Below are 24107 nucleotides of genomic sequence, written 5' to 3'. Positions count from 1 at the left end.
AGACTCTTTAAAGCCTTCCTCCTAGGCATGACATATGGAACTTTATTTTAAAGATAATAAAGATTTACTATATTCACTTTAGGAGGAATGCAAAATGAGTGCTAGAATCAGCCCTAGTCAAAGCTGAGAGAAAAAAACTAAAAACTTTCTTCTACAATGTAAATAAATTCATCTGTACCATTTCTCTATACTCCATATATAATGCATTAATATATGATATTTGTTTTTCTCTTTCTGACTTACTTCACTCTGTATGACAGACTTTAGGTCATTCCACATCACTACAAATGACCTAATCTCATTCCCTTTTATGGTTGAGTAATATTCCATTGTGTATATGTAAAATAAATCTAAAATTATATTCAAAAATATAAATGGTGCTTTATTTTAAAAAGTTGTAGTGAAATTTAAAAATATTGTAATTATTGTAGAGAATGATAATTTCTCAGCATTATCAGCTCCTACAATCACTGTATGGTAAATATTTAAACCGATAAATATCTTTTACTCTTTCGATTACGTAACTAGTATTCACTTAATACCATTATATCACTATTGGTCAACATAAAACAATAGAATTCCATATCACTAAAACTACCATTAAATAGAAAAACATGTAATTATTTTAAAAAATCCAGATGCATATCAGAATTTTCTTGGAATTTTTGGAAAAATACAAATGCCCATGTATTGACTTTTCCCCCCAAGGCTCCAGGTGTGTTTTTAATGAGCAGCCATGTTTAAAATTCAAATTGTGGTGCCAGAGAAGACTCTTGAGAGTCCCTTGGACAGCAAGGAGATCAAACCAGTCAATCCTAAAGGAAATCAACCCTTAATACTCATTGGAAGGACTGAAGCTGAAACTGAAGCTTCAATACATTGGCCGCCTGATCAACTCATTGGAAAAGATCCCAATGCATGAAAGATTGAAGGTAAAAGAAGAAGAGGGTGGCAGAGGATGAGATGGTTGAATAGCATCACCAATTCAATGGATATGAACTGAGGCAAACTCCAGGAGAGTGAGGGGCAGCCTGGCATGCTGCAGTACATGGGGTTGCAAAGAATTGGACATGACTTAGGGACTGAACAACAACATGTTTAAAAACAACTGGATTACATGATGATGTTTTACTTTTTATCTAGTTTGTTTTACCTTTTCTAGTTAATACTCAGTGCTCCCATTTCATTTAGTTTAGTTTTTAAATTTCTCTCTGTTTTGTTGTTGTTCTTTCTCAAGGCTTTATCAAGCAGAGAAGAAAAGTTTTCGTATATGTATGTATGTTGTGGTCATTCAGTCGCTCAGTGGCATCTGACTCTTTGTGACCCCATGGACTGCTGTATGCCAGGCTTCCCTGTCCATCACCATCCCCAGAGCTTGCTAAAACTCATGTCCACTTAGGCAGCGATGCCATCCAACCATGTTGTCTTAGGTCATCTCTATCTCCTCCTGCCTTCAATCTTTCCCAGTATCAGGGCTTTTTCTGAGTTGGCTCTTCTCATGAGGTGACCAAAGTATTGGTGCTTCAGCTCCAGCATTAGTCCTTCTAATGAATATTCAGGACTGATTTCCTTTAGAATGGACTGGTTGGATCTCCTTGCAGTCCAAGGGACTCTCAAGAGTCTTCTCCAACACCACAGTTCAAAAGCATCAAATTCTTCAGTGCTCAGCTTTCTTTACGGCCCAACTCTCACATCCATACATGACTACTGGGAAAACCATAGCTTTGACTAGATGAACATTTGGTGGCAAAGTAATATCTCTGTCTTTTAATATGCTGTCTAGGTTTGTCACAGTTTTTCTTCCAAGGAGCAAGCATCTTTTAATTTCATGGCTGCAGTTACCGTCTGAAGTGATTTTGGAGCCCAAGAAAATAAAGTCTGTCACTGTTTCCATTGTTTTCCCATCTATTTGCCATGAAGTGATGGGAACGGATGACATGATCCTAGTTTCAGGGTAGCTACAAACAAAAAGAAGATACACACAAAAGATAGAAAGAAATCAAAGCATGACATTACAGAAAATCATCAAAATACAAAGAAATGTAGCAAGAGAGGAAAAAAGTAATAAACAAACCAAGAAACAACAAGAAAACAATAAAATGACAAACATAAGTCCATGCTGCTGCTGCTGCTAAGTCACTTCAGTCGTGTCCGACTCTGTGTGACCCCATAGACGTCAGCCCTCCAGGCTCTCCTGCCCCTGGGATTCTCCAGGCAAGAACACTGGAGTGGGTTGCCATTTTCTTCTCCAACTTATTAATAAATATTTAAATGCAAATTGATTAAACTCTCCAATTGATATAAATAGAGGGGCCTAATGCAGAAAATAGTTGGACTATAAAGAAAGCTGAGTGCCGAAGAATTGATGCTTTTGAACTGTGGTGTTGGAGAAGACTCTAATGGCACCCCACTCCAGTACTCTTGCCTGGAAAATCTCATGGGCAGAGGAGCCTGGTAGGCTGCAGTACATGGGGTCGTGAAGAGGCGGCCACGACTGAGCGACTTCACTTTCACTTTTCACTTTCATGCATTGGAGAAGGAAATGGCAACCCACTCCAGTGTTCTTGCCTGGAGAATCCCAGGGGCGGGGGAGCCTGGTGGGCTGCCGTCTATGGGGTCACACAGAGTCAGACACGACTGAAGCGACTTAGCAGTAGCAGCAGCAATGCAGAAAAGAGTTGGACTATAAAGAAAGCTGAGTGCCGAAGAATTGATGCTTTTGAACTGTGGTGTTGGAGAAGACTCTTGAGAATCTCTTGGACTGCAAGGAAATCCAACCAGTCCATCCTAAAGGAGATCAGTCCTGGGTGTTCATTGGAAGGACTGATGTTGAGGCTGAAACTCCAATACTTTGGTCACCTGATGTGAAGAGCTGACTCATTGGAAAAGACTCTGATGCTGGGAAAGATTGAGGGCAGGAGGAGAAGGGGATGACAGAGGATAAGATGGTTTTACGGCATCATCGACTTGATGAACATGGGTTTGGTTGGACTCCGGAAGTTGGTGATGAACAGGGAGGCCTGGCGAGCTGCGGTTTATGGGATTGCAAAGATTCAGACAAGACGGAGCAACTGAACTGACTGAATGTAGAAAAAAAAAGAAGACCAAAATTTTGCTGTCCATATGAGACTTACTTCATGTATTAGGCCACACATAGCTTCCCTGGTGGCCCAGACAGTAAAGAATTCATCTGCAAACCGGGAGACCTGGGTTTGATCCCTTGGTTGGGAACATCCCCTGGAGCAGGGCAAAGTAACCCACTCCAATATTCTTGCCTGGAGAATCCGCATGGACAGAGGAGCCTGGTGGGCTACAGTCCAAGAGATTGCAAAGAGTCAGACACTACTGAGTGACTAAGCACATAGACTAAAAGTGAAGAGATGGAAAAAGATATCCCATAGAAATAGAAACAAAAGAGATCAAGGGCAGCTATACCTATATCTGTATAAGTATATAAGGAGGAGAAGTCAAAGTATATAAGGAGAAGGGGATGACAGAAGTTGAGATGGTTGGATGGCATCAGCTACTCGATGGACATGAGTTTGAGCAAGCTCTGGGAGTTGATGATGGACAGGGAGGCCTGGCTTGCTGCAGTCCATGGGGTTGCAAAGAGTCAGACATGATTGAGCGACTGAACTGATAACTTGTATCGCATGAAACAGGCCTTAAGAAAAAACCATAACAAGAGAAAAGGAAGATTATTATATAATAATAAAGGTGTCAATTAATCAGAATGAGGTAAGAATCATAAATATATATTCACCCAACACTGAAAAGTGAAAGTGTTAGTCAGTCAGAGTTGTGTCTGACTCTTTGCAACCCCATGGCCTGTAGCCTACAAGGCTCCTCTGTCTGTGGAATTCTCTAGGCAAGAATACTGGAGTGGATAGCCATCCCCTTCTCCAGGGGAACATCCCGACCCAGGGATCGAACCTGGGTCTCCTGCATTGTAGGCACATTCTGTACTATCTGAGTCACAACATTGGAGCACCCAAATATATAAAGCATACAGATATTAAGGGAGAAATGGAGAACAAAAAAATAATGGCAAGGGATTTCAATAGCCCACATTTAACAATGGATAGATCATGCAGATGGAAAAATCTATAAGGAAACACAGGAATTAAACTACTTCACATCAGATTTAAGCAGTAGAATATACATTGTTCTCAAGCTCACATGGAACATTTTCAAGGACAGGATATATTAGGCTGCAAAGCATCCCTAACAAACTAAAAATGATTGAAATCATATCATACATCTTTCCAACCACAATGGTATGAAACTAGAAATCAATTACAAGAAGAAAATCTACAAATATGTGGGAATTAAACAACATACTTTTATTTTATTTTTTTACTTTACAATATTGTATTGGTTTTGCCATACATCAACATGAATCCGCCACGGGTGTACACGTGTTCCCCAAAACAACATACTTTTAAACAACCAGCTGGCTAAATAGAACTAAAAAGGAAAATCAAAAGTCAAATTCAAGTGAAAATGGAAATACAATATATCAAAACTTAGCAGCAAAAGTAGTTCTAAAATGTTTATAGTGATAAATGCATATATTAAGGGAAAGAAATCTCAAATAAAAATTACTTTATGGACATCCCTGGTGGTCCAGTGGTTAAGAATTCACCTTCCAATGCAGGGGACACAGGTTCAATCCCTGGTCTGGGAAGATTCCACGTGCCGTGGGACAACTAAGCCAGTGTGCTACAACTACTGAGTCTGTGCTCTATAGCCCATGAGCTGCAACTGCTGAGACTGCATGCCTCAACTACTGAACCCCATGCATTCTAGAGCCCAGGATCTGCAATAAGAGAAGCCACTGCAATGAGAAGCCTTCATGCCACAACTAAGGGTAGCCCCCTGCTTTCCACAAATGGAGAAAGCCCACACACAGCAATGAAGACCATAACCAATACAGCCAAAAATAAACAAATAGTAACAGCTAATTTCTTTTTTAAAAAACTAATTTTAAACCTCAAGGAAAAAGAAACACTGAGAATCATAAGAACTACTATAAACAATTACATGACCACAAATTAGATAACCTAGAAGAAATAGTGGAGAAGGCAATGGCACCCCACTCCAGTACTCTTGCCTGGAAAATCCCATGGACGGAGGAGCCTGGTGGGCTGCAGACCATGGGATCGTGAAGAGTCGGACACGACTGAGTGACTTCACTTTCACTTTTCCCTTTCATGCATTGGAGGAGGAAATGGCAACCCACTCCAGTGTTCTTGCCTGGAGAATCCCAGCAACAGGGTAGCCTGGTGGGCCGCCGTCTATGGGGTTGCACAGAGTCTGACACGACTGAAGTGACTTAGCAGCAGCAGAAGAAGAAGTAGATAAATTCCTAGAAATGTAAAACCTACCAAGATTTAATGAATAAATAGAAAATCTGAGCAGACCAATTATTATTTAATAGTAAGAAGATTGAATTCATAGTCAAATACCTCCCACCAAAGAGAAGTTCAGAATCAGATGGCTTGAAAAATGGAATCTACCAACATGTAAAGAATAATTAATGCCAGTTCTTCTCAAACTCTTTCCAAAACTGAAGAGGAAGGAATATTCCCAAACTTATTTTATGAAGCCAGAATTACCCTGATAGCAAAATCAGATAAGAACACTGAAGGACAAGGAGATTACAGACTAAAATCCCTGATAATATAGATACAAAAAGTCCTTAACTAAATAGAGTCCCTTGGACAGCAAGGAGTTCAAATCAGTCAGTCTTAAAGGAAATCAACCCTGAATATTCAGGGTTGGAAGGACTGATGCTGAAGCTGAAGCTCCAGTTTTTGGCCACCTGATGCGAGCAGCCAACTGATTGGAAAAGACCCTGATGCTAGGAAAGATTGAAGGCAGAAGGAGAAGAGGGTGACAGAGGATGATATGGTTGCTTGACATCACAAATGCAATGGACAAGAACTTGGGCAAACTCCGGGGGATGGTGAGGGACAGGGAAGCCTGATGTACTACAGTCAATGGGGTTGTGAAAAGTCAGACGTGATTTGGGGGCTGAACAACAACAAAAATACTAGTAATCATTTCAACAGCACATTAGAGGAACATATGCCATGATCAAGTGAAATTTGTGCTTAGGATGCAAGAATGGTTCTACATACTCAAATCAATAAATATAACATAACACATTAATAGAATTAAAGGTAAAAATTATATGATCATCTCAATAGATAGTGAAAAAAACATTTGGCAAAATTCCAAATCAATTCATTACAAATATCCTCAAAAAGTGGAAATAGAAGTAACATATCTCAACATAATAAAGGCCATATATGACAAGCTAACAGCTAACATCATATCCAATAGTGAAAGACTGAATGTTTTCTTTTGGGATTAGGAATAAGAAAAAGGTGTCTATTATCAACTCTACTTTTCAAGATAGTACTAGAAGTCCTAGCAAGAGAGATCAAACCAAAAAAACGAAATATAGATAAACTATGAAGTAAAATTATTTGTTTGCGGATGGAATCGTCTTCTATAAAGGAAATCCTAAGGATTAAAAAAAAAAACAGTTGTAACTAATAAACAATTCAGTAAAGTTGTAGAATATAAAAATCAACATAGAAAAATTAGTTGTTTTTCTATGCATCAAAAATGAACTGCCTAACAAAGTAATACAGAGAACAGTCTCATTCATAACAGCATCAAAACAATGACAGACTTAGAAGTAAATTTATCCAAGGAGGTGAAAGATCTGTACAATGAAAAGTATAAGACATTGACAAAGAAAATTGAAGAAAACACTAGCAAGTGAAGAGATACCTTCTGCCTCTTGAGAAATTTGTATGCAGGTCAGGATGCAACAGTTAGAACTGGACATGGAACAACAGACTGGTTCCAAATAGGAAAAGGAGTTCGTCAAGGCTGTATATTGTCACCCTGTTTATTTAACTTATATGCAGAGTACATCATGAGAAACGCTGGACTGGAAGAAACACAAGCTGGAATCAAGATTGCCGGGAGAAATATCAATAACCTCAGATATGCAGATGACACCACCCTTATGGCAGAAAGTGAAGAGGAACTCAAAAGCCTCTTGATGAAAGTGAAAGTGGAGATTGAAAAAGTTGGCTTAAAGCTCAACATTCAGAAAACGAAGATCATGGCATCTGGTCCCATCACTTCATGGGGAAACAGTGGAAACAGTGTCAGACTTTATTTTTTGGGGCTCCAAAATCACTACAGATGGTGACTGCAGCCATGAAATTAAAAGACGCTTACTCCTTGGAAGGAAGGTTATGACCAACCTAGATAGCATATTCAAAAGCAGAGACATTACTTTGCCAACAAAGGTCCGTCTAGTCAAGGCTATGGTTTTTCCTGTGGTCATGTATGGATGTGAGAGTTGGACTATGAAGAAGGCTGAGTGCCGAAGAATTGATGCTTTTGAACTGTGGTGTTGGAGAAGACTCTTGAGAGTCCCTTGCACTGCAAGGAGGTCCAACCAGTCCATTCTGAAGGAGATCAGCCCTGGGATTTCCTTGGGAGGAATGATGCTAAAGCTCAAACTCCAGTACTTTGGCCACCTCATGCGAAGAGTTGACTCATTGGAAAAGACTCTAATGCTGGGAGGGATTGGGGGCAGGAGGAGAAGGGGACGACAGAGGATGAGATGGCTGGATGGCATCACTGACTCGATGGACGTGAGTCTGAGTGAACTCCGGGAGTTGGTGATGGACAGGGAGGCCTGGCGTGCTGTGATTCATGGGGTCGCAAAGAGTCAGACACAACTGAGCGACTGATCTGATCTAATCAGTGGATAGAAGAATTTATATTATCAAAAATATCCATATCTCACAAAGCCAACTATAGATTCAATGCAATCCCTATCAAGATCCTAAGGGCATTTCTCACATAAATAGAAACTGCTGCTGCTGCTAAGTCACTTCAGTCATGTCCGACTCTGTGTGACCCCATAGACGGCAGCCCACCAGGCTCCCCTGTCCCTGGGATTCTCCAGGCAAGAATACTGGAATGGCTTGCCATTTCCTTCTCCAAGGCATGAAAGTGAAAAGTCAAAGTGAAGTGTTGTTCAGTCATGTCCAACTCTTAGCAATCCCATGGACTGCAGCCCACCATGGGATTTTCCAGGCAAGAGTACCAGAGTGGGGTGCCATTGCCTTCTCTGATAAATAGAAAAGACAACCCTAAAATTTGTATGGAACCACAAAAGATCCTGAATAGACAATGAAATCCTGAAAAAGAACAAAAGTGAAAGAAGACATCACACTACTTGACTTGAAACTATAATACAAAGCTATAGTAATCAAAACAGTATGATAATGGCATAAAAACTGACACATAGACCAATGGAACAGAATTGAGAATCCAGAAATATATCCAGGCGTATACAATCAACTAATACTTGAAAAGAGATCCAAGAATACTTGGTTGAAGTGATAGTTTCTTCAACAAATGATTGGATATGCAAATGCAAAGGAATGAAATTGGACCTCTATCTTGCATCATTCACATAAAATTCATAGGAGAAAACCTAGGAGAAAAGCTTCCTGACATTGATTTTGGCAGTGATTTTTTTTTGGATATGACCCCAAAAGCACAAGCAACAGAAGCAAGAATCAACAAGTAGGACATCAGATGAAAAATCTCTGCACAGAAATAGAAACAATCAATAAAAATAAATAGGAAATTTACAGATTATGAGAAAAAAATTAAAAAAACCACATATCTGATAAAGCATTCCAAATATATTGATGAACTCATAAAAACAACTCAGTAATGAAAACTCTAATAATCCATTTTTTTTAAAGGGGCAAAGGACCTGAATAGACATTTTTTCCAAAGAATACATTCAAATGGTCAAGTTTCTTGAAAATATGCTCACCACACTAATTTGTCCCAGATGCATGAAGAAAGTAACTGAGGATAGGGATGATTATGATTCATTTTTTTGGTAAAATTTCTAACTTGAAACCATGTAGTCTGACTTCTTAATTTATCAATGAGGACACAGATCTCTAATAAGGCTCTGTTTTCAGATGGTATCCTATTAACTCACTCAGCCTAATGTCTAACACACAAGCTGGAAAATCCAGGAAAATAAAACTTCAAAAAACAGAGCCAATGCCACTGGGATCTCTGTCTGGGATCTGGGATTTGGAACTTACTGCTCTAATCCCCAAAGGTGATTGGAACTACCCAATAACCAGGTTGAATGGCACTTTTTCTGCAAACCCTAAACCAACAGTAATACCAAGTTAACAACTATTATTGAGCACATTTGTGGGTAAAGGCTTTGTATCAAGGCTCTGCCTGTATCCATACATACTCCAGCATGGAAGACAAACACATTCAGGGTCTTTCTTTTTCACCCTTCATGTTTCCTAAGAGTAGCAGATTTAATCATCTATTGGGAGGAAAGAGGAAACAGTGTTTCTCCATGTTACCTACATATTAGAACAAGGGTGGGGAGAAAGGTTAAATTACTAGTGGTAAGGCTATACCACCCTGTTCTTGAATGATGCAGACAATTTCTGCCTGCAGCCAGCATTAAGATCTATTACCAGGAGCTCTGTCCTCTGCTATCACTTTTTGGTGATCAAATAAAATCTTCCATTAATCAGCTTTTGCCACACTTGTCTGGTGGTAATGACAAAGAGACCTTGATAAATACACATATTCCTGGCATTTTGATTCAGGAACATTAGAATTCCTGTGTTTCCTCAATCCTCAGGTGATTTCTACAGTTGGACAAGTTGGGGAGACACTGGTATAGAAAAGACACTACAGGAGTAACCTGGGCTATTTTTACCCAGTGATATCAGCAGTGGGAGGGACAGTACGCCAACTCTCAGTTGTGAGTTAAGGTGAGTTAAGTTGTGAGTTAATTAAGGCTCTTATTGGTTCTGTTATAGAGAAGATTTGTCAAATCCTGGAGAAGATTTGGCTGCACAAGGTCTTCCTGTGTTGAGCACCTTATTATTTAATCCATTGCAGTGCAGTGATGAGGCTCAAGGAGAAGTGAAATGAATAATCATGATAAAGACCAAGTCAGTCATCCAGATGCCACCAGGTCTAGACCTGTACTGAACAGAGCAACAACACCACGAAGGGACCTTGAGGATTTCAGGTGAGGTGAGGCACAAAATGACAATACTAGTAAGGATACTTTCTAAACATTCACACTAAGATTGGAACTTTTTGCTTTCCAATTTTGACCTCACTATGTATGATATGCAGGTCAGGAAGCAACAGTTAGAACTGGACATGGAATCACAGACTGGTTCCAAATAGGAAAAGGAGTACGTCAAAGCTGTATATCGTCACCCTGCTTATTTAACTTATATGCAGAGTACATCATGAGAAACGCTGAGCTGGAGGAAGCACAAGCTGGAATCAAGATTGCTGGGAGAAATATCAATAACGTCAGATATGCAGATGGCACTACCCTTATGGTAGAAAGCGAGGAAGAACTAAAGAGCCTCTTGATGAGGGTGAAAGAGGAGATTGAAAAAGTTGGCTTAAAGCTCAACATTCAGAAAACTAAGATCATGGCATCCGTTCCCATCACTTCATGGCAAATAGATGGGGGAACAGTGGAAACAGTGGCTGACTTTATTTTTTGGGGCTCCAAAATCGCTGCAGATGGTGATTGCAGCCGTGAAATTAAAAGACGCTTACTCCTTGGAAGGAAAGTTATGACCAACCCAGACAGCATATTAAAAAGCAGAGACATTACTTTGTGAACAAAGGTCCATCTAGTCAAGGCTAGTTTTTCCAATGGTCATGTATGGATGTGAGAGTTGGACTATAAAGAAAGCTGAGTGCCGAAGAATTGATGCTTTTGAACTGTGTTGTTGGAGAAGACTCTTGAGAGTCCCTTGGACTGCAAGGAGATCCAACCAGTCCATCCTAAAGGAAATCAGTCCTGAATATTCATTGGAAGGACTGATGTTGAAGCTGAAACTCCAATACTTTGGCCACCTGATGCAAAAAGCTGACTCATTTGAAAAGACCCTGATGCTGGGAAAGATTGAGGGCAGGAGGAGAAGGGGATGACAGAGGATGAGATCATTGGATGGCCTTACTGACTCAATGGACATGGATTTGGGTGGACTCCGGGAGTTGGTGATGGACAGGGAAGCCTGGCGTGCTGCGGTTCATGGGGTTGCAAAGAGTCAGACACGACTGAGCATCTGAATTGAGCTGAACTGAAGTATGCTACTACATCTACAAACACAGGTAGAAGAGAAATGTTCTCCCTGTATGCGTTGTCCACAAAAGAATTAAGTTTTACTATCCTATTTTGTAATGGGCTTTATAAGAGTTGAGCCTTTGATCTGCCTCTCAAAGAATTGGAACATTCCATTCTTCTTCCACAGAAAGCAAAAGTGTGTCTCCTGAAATTAAAGGAGACAGAACATCCTATATCTAATGACAATGAAATTTTCTTGCCCAGATAGTGTCCTACATCTAGCAGCTATGTAGAAAATGCTATAAAATTGTTTGGGTTTACAGTGATAAATGAAAACCATGTTCTCCACCTAAACAAAGTATGCAAGAATTTTGATGTTCTCTGTTTGTTAGAGAGTGGGAGGAAAATAACCTACTGAAATATAAAGACTAAGAGGCCATCTAAAGTATACATAAGTAAATGAATCACCTAAAATATAAGTTTATACCCATGTTTACACACAAATACTCGCACACCTCCAGAGATGAGATTTTAAATAATTTCATTACAAAAACAATGACTTACAAAATGTATTTATACATACTTTTCTGTTACCTAAACAAAATATTCCATGTTAAATTAGTTACATGTCAGTCATTCTCACAAAGTGCATTCCAATTGTTTGATTCTATTCCCTTCTAGTTTGTGTTTCCTCATGTCCATGTTCTGTTTTTTTGCTCTTCTCAGCAATTTCTTTTCAATCCATCTTGTGCATTTCCTGCATTAACATTGGCATTGATCTGAGAGTTTTTGTTTTTTAGATTCCTTTTATACTTTGTTTTTAATAAGAATATAGTCTATATAATACTTTCCTTGTAAGGTGCAGAATTAGCACACCTTTCATCTTCTAGATTTGACTAACTGCTCATAAGACATCTTCTTCTATTATACCTTGGGAGAATAGCCATCCTTACCTCTTGCCCAAACTGTCCTCTACCCTGGCACTTCACTTAGCTTTCACCAGCCTCTTACTACAGACATTTATTTAATGCCAAATCACTTGTTCAGAAATGAATAAGAAACAAAGACTTACTCCTCAGACTTTCAGTTTCAGACAAGAGAAAAATTCTCACTTAATTTTCTCTTGATGTTCTCCTCACTTGCCTGAATAATCCAAACTCTAATATCCCTCCATGGCTGGAGTATTTTTGGTGTTAATTATAGAGAGCATTTTGTTAAAATAGAGAATAAAAATCACTATAATACTGTCATCTTACTTGCACAGGAGAGTGCATTTTGAGAGGAAGATACACTTGAGCACAAGATTCAGTAGGTTCAAGTATCTATTTTCTGACCAACAGCTCACTTAATTTCTTGGAGTATAAATTTCTTAATCTATGGTGTAGAGGGGGGGAAACCCCTGCTGTCTCTATCCCAGTGGTTTTTGTGGCTCATCCAACCAGAAAATATTTGTAAACAGCCAGATTCTGTACAAAAGAGAGTGATTCAGTGATGAACTTGTCAAGCGCTCATTTCTCCTAAGTAGTTCTGTATCAACTGTCCCTTGAGCTAAAGCATCTCCTTCTGGACACACCAACCTCACTGTACAGCTAAAGTGAGTGAAACACTGTCATCCAGTGAATGAGTTGGACCATACTGTATTGAGCCAATGAAGTAAATTACAAACAAAAAACTTTAGCTTGGCATATCTGAACTCCCACTTCTTTACTGCCTCCTGGGGAAGAGCCAACATGCAAAATGGTTTTGCTGGTTCCTGGACATGTTTTATCTGCTCTAGACAGCCAGGATTCCAGGGATATTCATGCCTCCTACATGTGGATCATGAGAAATAACACAGGAACTTTTTTCCTTCATCAAGCCATTCAATCTAGATTAGAATCTTTTTAAAAAAGAGAGAGTAGAGATAGAGAAAGAGATAAATTCTCCTGTAGAGTCTGTGCTCCAGGGACCAGAATTAAGATATGTTAGACTTCATTTACACTGTCAGTCAACTCATATGACAGTTTTTTTAAAGAACAAAACACTGGTATGTGGCCTCAGAATATCAAAATATTGGTAAAAGAGAAAACCTAACAAGGTTACCAGTTTCAGTGTGAAAGTATTTCACAGTATCAATTAGGTTTTGTGCTCAGTTGTGTTAGAATCAAAGAATATTGAACTAGATGAGCTCTTAGGTTCTAGACCAGAGGCTCTTAAATGTTTTACTTAAGAAGAAATGGATAATCACTAATTAAAGATTGACAAGATAAAATTGTATTGGTGGAAATAGTGTCTTGCTGTTTAACATGGTGAATAGTAGAAATGGGTTGCTACAAGTAAAATTAAATGTAACCTTAACATATGGATTAACTATTAAAAGTTGTCTTAGATACATTCTCTACTCATGAGTAAAGCTTGGTTTTGTGTATCCTTACTTTAAATTATGAGGGATCTAGGCTAAACTCACCAGCCAGGCCATATCAAGCCTTAAACTTTGGATTCTGTTTGCACAATGCTGGCTTTCTGGATGCTAGAAACCTACCTCTCACTGTTGAATGAATGAAATTAATTGTTCATACAGAAGGTGGTGAGAACATCTAGGAAGACTAGGCTTCCTTGAACTCACAGAATAGATTCCATGAAGTTTCTTGTGAGCCTGTTTCTCATACATGTTTGGTCAGTAAATGTCTGTAGGTCTGACAGAATTTAGTCTGAAACTTCCTAAGTTGCTTTTTTATTTATTTTCCCCCTGTTTTAGTGGGGTCATTGGAAAAAGAGCTAACCCTCTCTCACCTCAGTACATCTTTGGCTACTTCCATAATTTTTAATTACACACACACAAAGTGTGGTTGGTTTAGGAAGATTTATAGAAGTGGTAAAATTCATAGTGTGGGCCTATGAAACTACTTATTGGAAAATTTGGAACAACAACTTATATCAAGTCACTAATATGACTGTGCTCTCCATAGTTTGTTAAGGTAACTCAGTAAAGCAATAAATTATTTTGGCATTGATCATTCATGCAAAGGCATCAAGCTGCTATCAGTTCACTTTGGTGGCTCTGAGAGGCAAACTCCATTGAGAGTAATAAATTCTTCATTTGAAACAGAAAATGCTGTTTTTAATCACCTGGGGATCCATGAAATGTATGGACATCAAGGTGTATAATAGCATTTTATCAGATCTATTGGCTTCAGTTAATAAATTTGATATATGACACAGAACAATAGTAATTATTCCACTACTGCCTATGGTTACAGGATCAAAGCTCTGCAGCAATCTAAAGGTACCAATCAATTCAGTTAATTATGTAGTTTAAGAGAAAATATGAAATACAATTTATGCATGTGTTTCTGGGGCTAAGAGGAGTATGTAACACAATGCACAGACATCACTACTGAATATGAGCCCTGTGCCTTAGCCAGAGGGCTTCCCAGGTGGCACTAATGGTAAAGAACCTGCATGGCAGTACAGGAGATGTAAGAGACTTGGGTTCGGTCCCTGGGCCAGGAAGATGCCCTGGAGGAGGGCATGGCAACCCACTCCAGTATTCTTGCCTGGAGAATCCCATAGACAGAGGAGCCTGGAAAGCTACAGTCTATAGGGTCACAAAGAGTCAGATGTGACTGAAATGACTTAACACGCATACACAGAACTTATCCAGGATCAGGCTTCTCAAGCACAGCCTATATTTCCAACATCAGAATCACATGGGCTCCACTTACAGATGAAGGTTTCAGGATCTCATCCTAGACCTAAGCATCCAATTCTCTGGGAGTACATTTTATTAATAGTAAGCAGTCCATGTGGTCCTGATACATAGTAATGTCTAAGAGCCACAAGTAAAAGCTCAAAGTGGTTCAAGAAACCAAGTAGAAAGAAAGAGATAGGGCAGCACCTCCTCCCTCTGGCTGAGGGACTCAAGGCAGAGGCTACTGTGTTCACAGAGATTCAATAAACTACTTTATCTGCATTTCACTCAGGTATCTGGGTATTTCTTTTTCTGATGGATTAGGTTGGCCATCAATGCAAAGGGCAACTGGGGGGAAGCTCTAAACCTTAAGGCAATTTCCTTGTTTCTCTCTATATAAATGAAATAAAATTCCATCCAAGTTGACTCTAAAATACAGTAAGAATGGGCATCAACTTTAAAAATTGTGTCCTTTATTATCCTTCTGAGAGATATCAAATTTAATCTTTGCTGCTTGTTTAATCTCTGAATACATTTGGTGCAGGAAGACTTAGAAAACCCATTCTACTAAGAGGGAAAAATTTTCTGAAGCCCTAGTATATTTCAGCATTCAATGGCCCCAGTTGGACTGTGAAGAAGGCTGAGCACCGAAGAATTGATGCTTTTGAACTGTGGTGTTGGAGAAGACTCTTGAGAGTCCCTTGGACTGCAAGGAGATCCAACCAGTTCATTCTGAAGGAGATCAGCCCTGGGATTTCTTTGGAAGGAATGATGCTAAAGCTGAAACTCCAGTACTTTGGCCACCTCATGCGAAGAGTTGACTCATTGGAAAAGACTGTGATTCTGGGAGGGATTGGGGGCAGGAGGAGAAGGGGACGACAGAGGATGAGATGGCTGGATGGCATCACTGACTCGATGGACGTGAGTGTGGGTGAACTCCAGGAGTTGGTGATGGACAGGGAGGCCTGGCGTGCTGCAATTCATGGGGTCACAAAGAGTCGGACACGACTGAGTGACTGACCTGATCTGATCTGATCCTGAAGGAAATTCAACATCAAGTTAAATATGTGATATTAGAGTTTCCCAAAACACAATTGTTAACTTCAGTAGATGTGTTTAGTTCATATTATACCTAAACTATAGATTTATTTCATTAAAGTATCCTTGTGTGATATTGAGATTGCATTGACCGAAACTATGAGTATGAAAAAATGCATAAATATTAGAATTGTTCATATTATGAGAAGAAGATAATTAAAAGTGAAAACGCTTGCCTACAGGAAGGGTTAGGACATTGATGGGGAAAAAAAATCTAGTGTCACTTTTATGCTCTAGTTATTAATTTTTCTCCTATGGTTTTAGCACCTTTATGAAGCAGATAAAATTCTGTTTTCAGTTCCCCCAAAATGTTCTATGTTATGCCATCAATTACTAAATTTATGTTTCTGGTTTAATTCCTTTCTCAGTTACACATGTGTTTAAAAGTCTCCGTTTTCTTTCAGGTGAAACTGGTAAGGAGACAACATGGAGACAGGAAACAAGACACTGAGAACAGATTTCATTCTCTTGGGCCTTTTCCCAGGAAGGAGACATACTGATCTCATCCTCCTCATCTACATCATTGGAAATACCAGCTTGATCCTTCCCATCTGGACAGATCCCTACTTTCATACCTCCATGTATTTCCTCCTTAGCCAACTCTCTCTCATTGACCTGATTTTCATCTCTTGCACAGTCCCCAAAATGGTGGTCAACTTTTTCTCAGGGAAGAGAAACACTTCCCTGATTGGCCGTGGGGCCCAAATCTTCTTTACCTTGACTCTTGGGATAGCAGAGTGTCTCCTCCTGACACTCATTGCTTATGACCGCTATGTGGCTACCTGTCATCCTCTCAAATACTCAATCATCATCAGCCACTGGGTTTTCCAGCTGGTGGCTGTGGGGTCCTGGGTGGGAGGGGCTCTGGCACCCTTGGTCCACACGGCTTATGCCATGCACGTTCCCCTCTGTGGCTCCTGAGAGCTCTACCACTTTTTTTGTGAAGGCAAAGCCCTTGTGAAGCTGTCTTGTGAGGACATATCTGCCTATGAGAAAGGAGTAGTAGTGACCAGCATCGTTGTGGTTCTTCTCCCCACAAGCCTCATTCTGACTTCCTATACTCTCGTCTTCCTCCAGGTCCTGCAAATGAACTCCCCTGAAGGCAGGAACTAGGCCCTGGCTGCTGCTCCTCCCATCTTACTGTGGTCACGTTTTACTATGCCCCAGCCATGCTAATATACATGAGGCCTGATCTTCTCACACCTCTGCTCTGAACCAGGCTCTCTTTGTTTGACACCATCCTCACCTCGATGCTGAACCCCCTCATCTATAGGCTAAGGAACAGGGAAGTTGTGGGCTCAATAAGGAAGATGCTCAGCATGCACCCTATCTCAGAGCAGGCTCCTATGTCCCATTGAGTAGACAGTTCAGAGTTAAGATCTACCTGAGAGGTGGTAGGATCTGATAAAACCCAATGAAACTCTCCCTGTCTTCATCTTCTCTCTACAAATGTTGAATTTATACCCTCTCTCCTGATAAAGTCAGTTTGAAATAACTAAATCAATGAGTTCTATGAGAGTAGAGGAGCACAAAACTATACCACTTTGAAGTAAATATATATGAGGCCTGAATAACAACCAGTTCTCTGTGTAAAAATAGCCTTTCTCCTAATCCTGTGAGCTTGCTTCATTTGTGTTGCTGGAATGATAGATCCCTCTTCTTTTGTTCATTTTTTAAAACTTATTTGATGACTGGAGGAAAATTGTTTTACCATGTTGGGTTGGTTTCTACCACACAACAACCCAATTCAGCCATCAGTTCAGTTCAGTTGCTCAGTCGTGTCTGACCCTTTGCGACCCCATGGACTGCAGCATGCCAGGCCTCCCTGTCCATCACCAACTCCCAGAGTTTACTCAAACTCACGACCATTGAGTTGGTGATGCCATCCAACCATCTCATCCTCTGTCGTCCCCTTCTCCTCCCACCTTCAATCTTTCCCAGCACCAGGTCTTTTCCAGTGAGTCAGTGATTCACATCAGGTGGCCAAAGTATTGGAGTTTCAGCTTCAACATCAGTCCTTCCAATGAACACCCAAGACTGATCTCCTTTAGGATGGACTGGTTGGATCTCCTTGCAGTCCAAGGGACTCTCAAGAGTCTTCTCCAACACCACAGTTCAAAAGCATCAATTCTTCAGTGCTCAGCTTTCTTTATACTCCAACTCTCACATCCATAAATGACTACTGGAAAAACCATAGCCTTGACCAGACGGACCTTTGTTGACAAAGTAATGTCTCCGTTTTTTTAATATGCTATCTAGGTTGGTTATAACTTTCCTTCCAAGGAGTAAGTGTCTTTTAGTTTCATGGCTGCAATCACCATCTGCAGTGATTTTGGAGCCCCCCAAAATAAAGTCAGCCACTGTTTCCACTGTTTCTCCATCTATTTGCCATGAAGTGATGGGACCAGATGACATAATCTTAATTTTCTGAATCCAGGTTAAATCAATATTCGATATTTTGTAATGTAATTGACTCCTAAAAATTCATCTTAAGGCTATTATGGCCAATTAGGATATATTGTTCACACTCAATATTACATTTAACCATAAGGACAATTCGATGAGAAAGTCTATTGTTATCACCAATTTGTAGATGAGGAAACAGAAGTGAGGAAGTCAATGGAAATTTCCCAGGTCATGCAGGTACTAAAAAGTGGTGAATCAGAGTTTAAATCTCACTTTGCTTTTTAACCACCATCCTGCTGAGCAGACGGCTGAGAGTGACTTTTTTCCCTGAATGAATTTGGCTTTGCCCCCTGGTAGCTGAGCTAATTACCTACCAGGGCTGGACTGAGCTGACACATTCCCCAGAGAGTTCACAGTATCTCTCTTGTCCACAGTGCTGTATTTAATCTCTGCTTCATGGCCTACCAGAGATATTCTGGATCAGCTATGAGCTTGCAGTACCAACTTCACCGAGATCATCAGTTATAAGACTTTATTCTACTCACAAAGAGCCTAATGTTTGACTTGATGAGCTGCACAATACAAAGGAAGATATAGAAGAATTAAGAATCTCCAGGAGGTGACAAGGATGACAACACATATGATAACAAGGTAGCCCACAGTGGAGAAACAAGTAATTGTCTTGCACTCTTGTGGGGAGACACAGGAATTAGAAATAATTTGTGACGCTCTGTGTGGGGTAACATCTTCAAAGTGCTTCAGAATAAACTCCCAGCTGTATGATAAAACCCTCCTGGAGAGTTGAGCAGCTGCATGAGAATTTAGTGAATTGCCAGACCCTGAGGCAGATTATCGGAGAAGGCAATGGCACCCCACTCCAGTACTCTTGCCTGGAAAATCCCATGGACCGAGGAGCCTGGTAGGCTGCAGTCCATGGGGTCGCTAAGAGTCAGACACGACTGAGTGACTTCACTTTCACTTTCATGCATTGGAGAAGGAAATGGCAACCCACTCCAGTATTCTTGCCTGGAGAATCCCAGGGAGGGGGGAGCCTGGTGGATTGCCGTCTATGGGGTCGCACAGAGTGGGACACGACTGAAGCGACTTAGCAGCAGCAGCAGAGGCATTATATGTGATAAGTTCATGGGTCATTTGTATTTACATATACACAGTTTATAATGCTATTAAACTGATCAACTACTAGTTAGTTAGTAACTGGTGAGTTTAAGAAAAATAGTTAAACTCTTTGTGTTATAAACATAGGTGCAATCCTTTGTTCTCAGAAATGTGGTTTAGAGTCTCTTTTTTGCCCATCTGAAAATAAACATTGTTAATTGTCTATATTCCAATATAAAATAAAAAGTTTTTTTTAAAGTCATCTTTGTTGTTTTCTAGGCTTTGGAAAGAAGTTCTAACTAAGTCAAGTTTCAAAAAGAGCATCTTATTATTCAGGCTTCCTTCGTGACTCAGTGGTAAAGAATCCACCTGCCAATTCAGGAGCTGTGGATTTGAACCCTGGGTCAGAAAGATCCTCCACATATATATGGAATTTAGAAAGATGGTAATGATAACACTGTATGCGAGAGAGCAAAAGAGACACAGGTGTATAGAACAGTCTTTTGGACTCTGTGGGAGAGGGCAAGGGTGGGATGATTTGGGAGAATGGCATTGAAACATGTATATTATCATATATGAAACAGATCGCCAGTCCAGGTTCGATGCATGATATGGGGTGCTTGAGGCTTGTGCCCTGGGATGACCCAGAGGGATGGGATGGGGAGGGAGGTTGGAGCGGGGGTGGTTCAGGATGGGGAACACATATACACCCATGGCAGATTCAAGTCAATGTATGGCAAAACCAACACAATATTGTAAAGTACTTAGCCTCCAATTAAAATAAATAAATTTATATTTAAAAAAATAAAAGAAAGATCCTCCAGAGAAGGAAATGGCAACCCACTCCAGTATTCTTGCCTGGGAAATTCCATGGACAGAGGAGCCTGGTGGGCTACAATCCACAGAGTCCCAAAAAGAATCAAACACATCTTAACATCTTTGTTGTTTTCTAGGCTTTGGAAAGAAGTTCTAACCAAACCTAGTTTCAAAAAAAGAATCATATTATTCAATATAGTCATAACTATTTAAAATACTGGCTTCAGATTTACACATTCACCAATGTATGCTCAAATTCATGCTTGAATTTGTAAATTCAACATACAATCATAAAGGCCAGGGCAGGGCTGCATAGAACCCTCTCCCTAGTCACTCATTTGTGAGATGAACTCAGTTCATTTGCTTACTTTAACACAATGCTATCATGTTGGAAAATCACCTTTTCAATTCTTTAAACTTAGATATATGTATGAGATAGCCATATCCAGAGCTGGAAAATTCATGCTGTTCATTTTGATTTTGCACAGGCCACCTCCCCTTAGTCGAAAGTCCAGCTCCACTCCACTCCCTGCTGAGCAGCTCTGGGACCTTAGTTGTGCATAGAAGTTGGAGGAGCTGAAGAATGAGGCCAACTTGGATTTGGAAAATCATGGAAAATGCCAGCAGATAAAGAGTTTCTTGGGAGTAGAACATCAATGTCAGCACCAGGAGCATGTGATTAAGCCATTTATATAATGCTACTCTGCTAGGAATTCTGGTCTTTATCCCTGTTTTTTCAACTCTCTTTCTATGTACAGAAGCTTTTCATCCTTTTCTGTGTCCCATAAATTCTGACTGAGTGCCTGGTACCTGCCAGGTTCTTTATTGGCACTGAGGAAGCAATACTTAATCAACACTTTGCCCTCAGAGAACCTGCATGTTCATGGAGGGAACAAACGATAGATAAATAAACATGCAAATAATAGTAAGATTTCAGATGGTGAAGGAATATAAAATAAGGGTTAGGGAATAAAGCAAGCCAGTGATATGCTTTCAATAGAATGGTCAGGCAGACATATGGTGCGAATAATGCTCATGAGAAGATGGATTGAAAAAGGATACTTCTTCCATCACCAGTTGTTACTTTTCATTCTGTGTTGCCATCATGTCTCTCTACTTCCCAGATTTCTCCCTTATCTTTACTTATCCCACCGTCACTTCTTGATATCTTTCTACAGAACTAGGCAGTAAAATTTCTCACCCATATCCAGGCCACCTGCTTGTGATCTCTGAGTTCCCTAAGGATAAATCTAGACTTAGTTGGAGAATCTAGAAGCAATAAATATGCCAACATCCCAGATCCCAGTGGTGGCTGTGCATTAAAATCCACTTTGAAAGAAGTCTGGGTGTATATCACACTACCAAGATGTATGGAATTTTCGTACTGAATGAAGATCACACTTCTAATCCTTAACAAAATTATAGCAACAATGTGCCAAACAATGCTAAACAATATGACCAAAATATATTTTCTTCATTTGCATTGACTATCCTGTCAGATGGATTGCTAAATAATGTTTTTAAATATCTGCTGCTGCTGCTGCTAAGTCGCTTCCTCGTGCGCCGACATTTTCCAGGCAAATATAGTACTGGGGAGTTGCCATTGCCTTCTCCTTTTAAATATCAGTGGATGCCAAATCATTAATCTGGCCCACATTTAAATATCCTACTATATATTTGAATTCACTTCATTAATATTTGATTTTTGGGAAAAGATAAAAGTCAGTGGTATATTTACAAAGGAAGAGCAGTCTCACTTTCTGTGTTTTTCTCCCTTGATCCTCCAGATCAAACCAGTCAACTAAGACATGAAGCAAGGAAATGAATCCTCCATTACTGACTTCATTCTCCTGGGCCTCTTCTCAGACTCCAGGCATCCTGGCCTTCTCGTCACCATAATTCTCTTCATTCTTGGGGTTGCCATCACTGGAAACTCAGTCTTGGCCCTACTGGTCTGGTGTGATGCCCACCTTCACACCCCTATGTATTTCCTACTCAGCCAGCTCTCTCTCATGGACCTCACCCTAATCTCCACCACTGTCCCGAAGATGGTCACTGATTTCTTCTCTGGACAGAGTTTCATCTCTCACATTGGCTGTGGAGCCCAACTCTTTCTTTACTTGATGCTAGGAGTGGCTGAGTGTGTTCTCCTGACACTTATGGCCTTTGACCACTGTCTGGCCATCTGTTACCCCCTCAGATACCCAGTCATCATGACCCCCAGAGTCTGTTTGCAAATGGCCATTGGTTCATGGTTTGGGGGTATGCTCATCTCCCTTATGCACACAGTTTATGCTATGAATTTCTCTACTTGTGACTCCAGGGAGGTTCACCATTTCTTCTGTGAGATTATGGCCCTTCTGAAGCTCTCTTGTGAGGATACCTCAACCTATGAGAAGGTGGTGTTGGCATCTGGCATTGTTTTCCTCCTCATACCTTTTGGACTCATCTTGACCTCCTACATCCTCATCTTTCTCACTGTCCTCCATATGAATGCCCCCGAGGGAAGAAACAAAGCTCTGGCCACCTGCTCTTCCCACCTCAGTGTAGTGAGCCTCTACTTTGGTCCAGCTATGATCATCTACACAACCCCAGGTTCCTCTCTCCCCACAGATGTGGACCAGTGTCTCTTTGTGTTTGATGTTATCATCACCCCCATGCTCAACCCCCTTATCTATAGCCTGAGGAACAAGGAGGTATTGGAGGCTCTGAGGAACATTCTATGGAGAAAGCTGATGTTTATAGTGAAAAGATGATGCCACTTTTTTTTTTTTTTTAAAGAACTCCTATTCTCTATTGTTCCCCATTTAATGCTGATGCTATTAGGAAAAATTTAACTCTGGATTTCAGTTTTCAACAATATTAAAGAAATGACACTTTTTCTTTCAGATTTCAAGTAATGTGAACCATACTACAATGGCAACAGGGGAATTCCTATTTAACAGTGTTATGCTACTTGACTGATCATAACATACATATCCAATTTTCCCAGAGCTCACAAATCAAATTTGTAAGGAAGCTGATGTAGGCATATATATTCAATAAGCTTTACAAAATTCAAGATAACCTGATAAATAACATGGTCCTAATGTACCTTTTCTAGCTGCTTTGGTGGCTCAGATGGTAAAGAATCTGTCTGCAATGCAGGAGACTCAGGTTTAACCCCTGGGTTGGAAAGATCCCCTGGAGAAAGCAATGACTACCCACTCTAGTATCCTTGCTTGAAAAACACAGTGGACAGAGATGCTGGCAAGCTACAGTTCATGGGGTTGCAAAAAGTTAGACATGACTGAGAAACTAACCATGCATGCACAATGTAGCTTTTCAATCACATGTCCTACACTTACCATCGATACACTCTAATTTGCACCATATTGGTATATTCAGGTTTGCACTTTTCAGATGATTTCATGAGTTCTCAATTTTATTATTCAGTTCAGTCCCTCAGTCATATCCAATTCTTTGAGATTCCATGGACTGCAGCATGCCAGGCTTCCCTGTCCATCACCAACTCCTGAAGCTTGTTCAAACTCATGTCCATTGAGTCAGTGAAGCCATCCAACCATCTCATCCTCTGTCATCCCCTTCTCCTCCTGCCTTCAATCTTCCACAGAATCAGGGTCTTTTCTAAGTCAGTTCTTCGCATCAGGTGGCCAAAGTAGAGAAGCTTCAGCTTCAGCATCAGTCCTTCCAGTGAATATTCAGGACTGATTTCATTTAAGATTGAATGGTTTGATCTTGCAGTCCAAGGGACTCTCAAGAGTCTTCTCTAACACCACAGTTCAAAAACATCAATTCTTGGGC

The 24107-nt window shown here is 40.2% G+C and overlaps 1 protein-coding gene and 1 pseudogene across 1 annotated transcript; both read left to right on the top strand.

Moving 5' to 3' along the window:
- The first annotated feature begins 16391 nt into the window (after window positions 1-16391).
- LOC133251155 (olfactory receptor 2AJ1-like) lies at window positions 16392-18453 on the top strand (annotated as a pseudogene).
- A 3575-nt stretch (window positions 18454-22028) lies between these two features.
- LOC133251149 (olfactory receptor 2T29-like) lies at window positions 22029-23074 on the top strand. Its single transcript, XM_061423227.1, has one exon. The coding sequence runs from the start codon at window positions 22112-22114 to the stop codon at window positions 23057-23059; it is 948 nt and encodes a 315-aa protein (XP_061279211.1). The 5' UTR covers window positions 22029-22111; the 3' UTR covers window positions 23060-23074.
- The last annotated feature ends 1033 nt before the right edge of the window (window positions 23075-24107 follow it).

Source organism: Bos javanicus, chromosome 7, assembly GCF_032452875.1.
Source record: "Bos javanicus breed banteng chromosome 7, ARS-OSU_banteng_1.0, whole genome shotgun sequence".
In the NCBI taxonomy this organism is placed as follows: Eukaryota; Metazoa; Chordata; class Mammalia; order Artiodactyla; family Bovidae; genus Bos; species Bos javanicus.
This window is presented reverse-complemented; position numbering and strand designations above follow the sequence as displayed.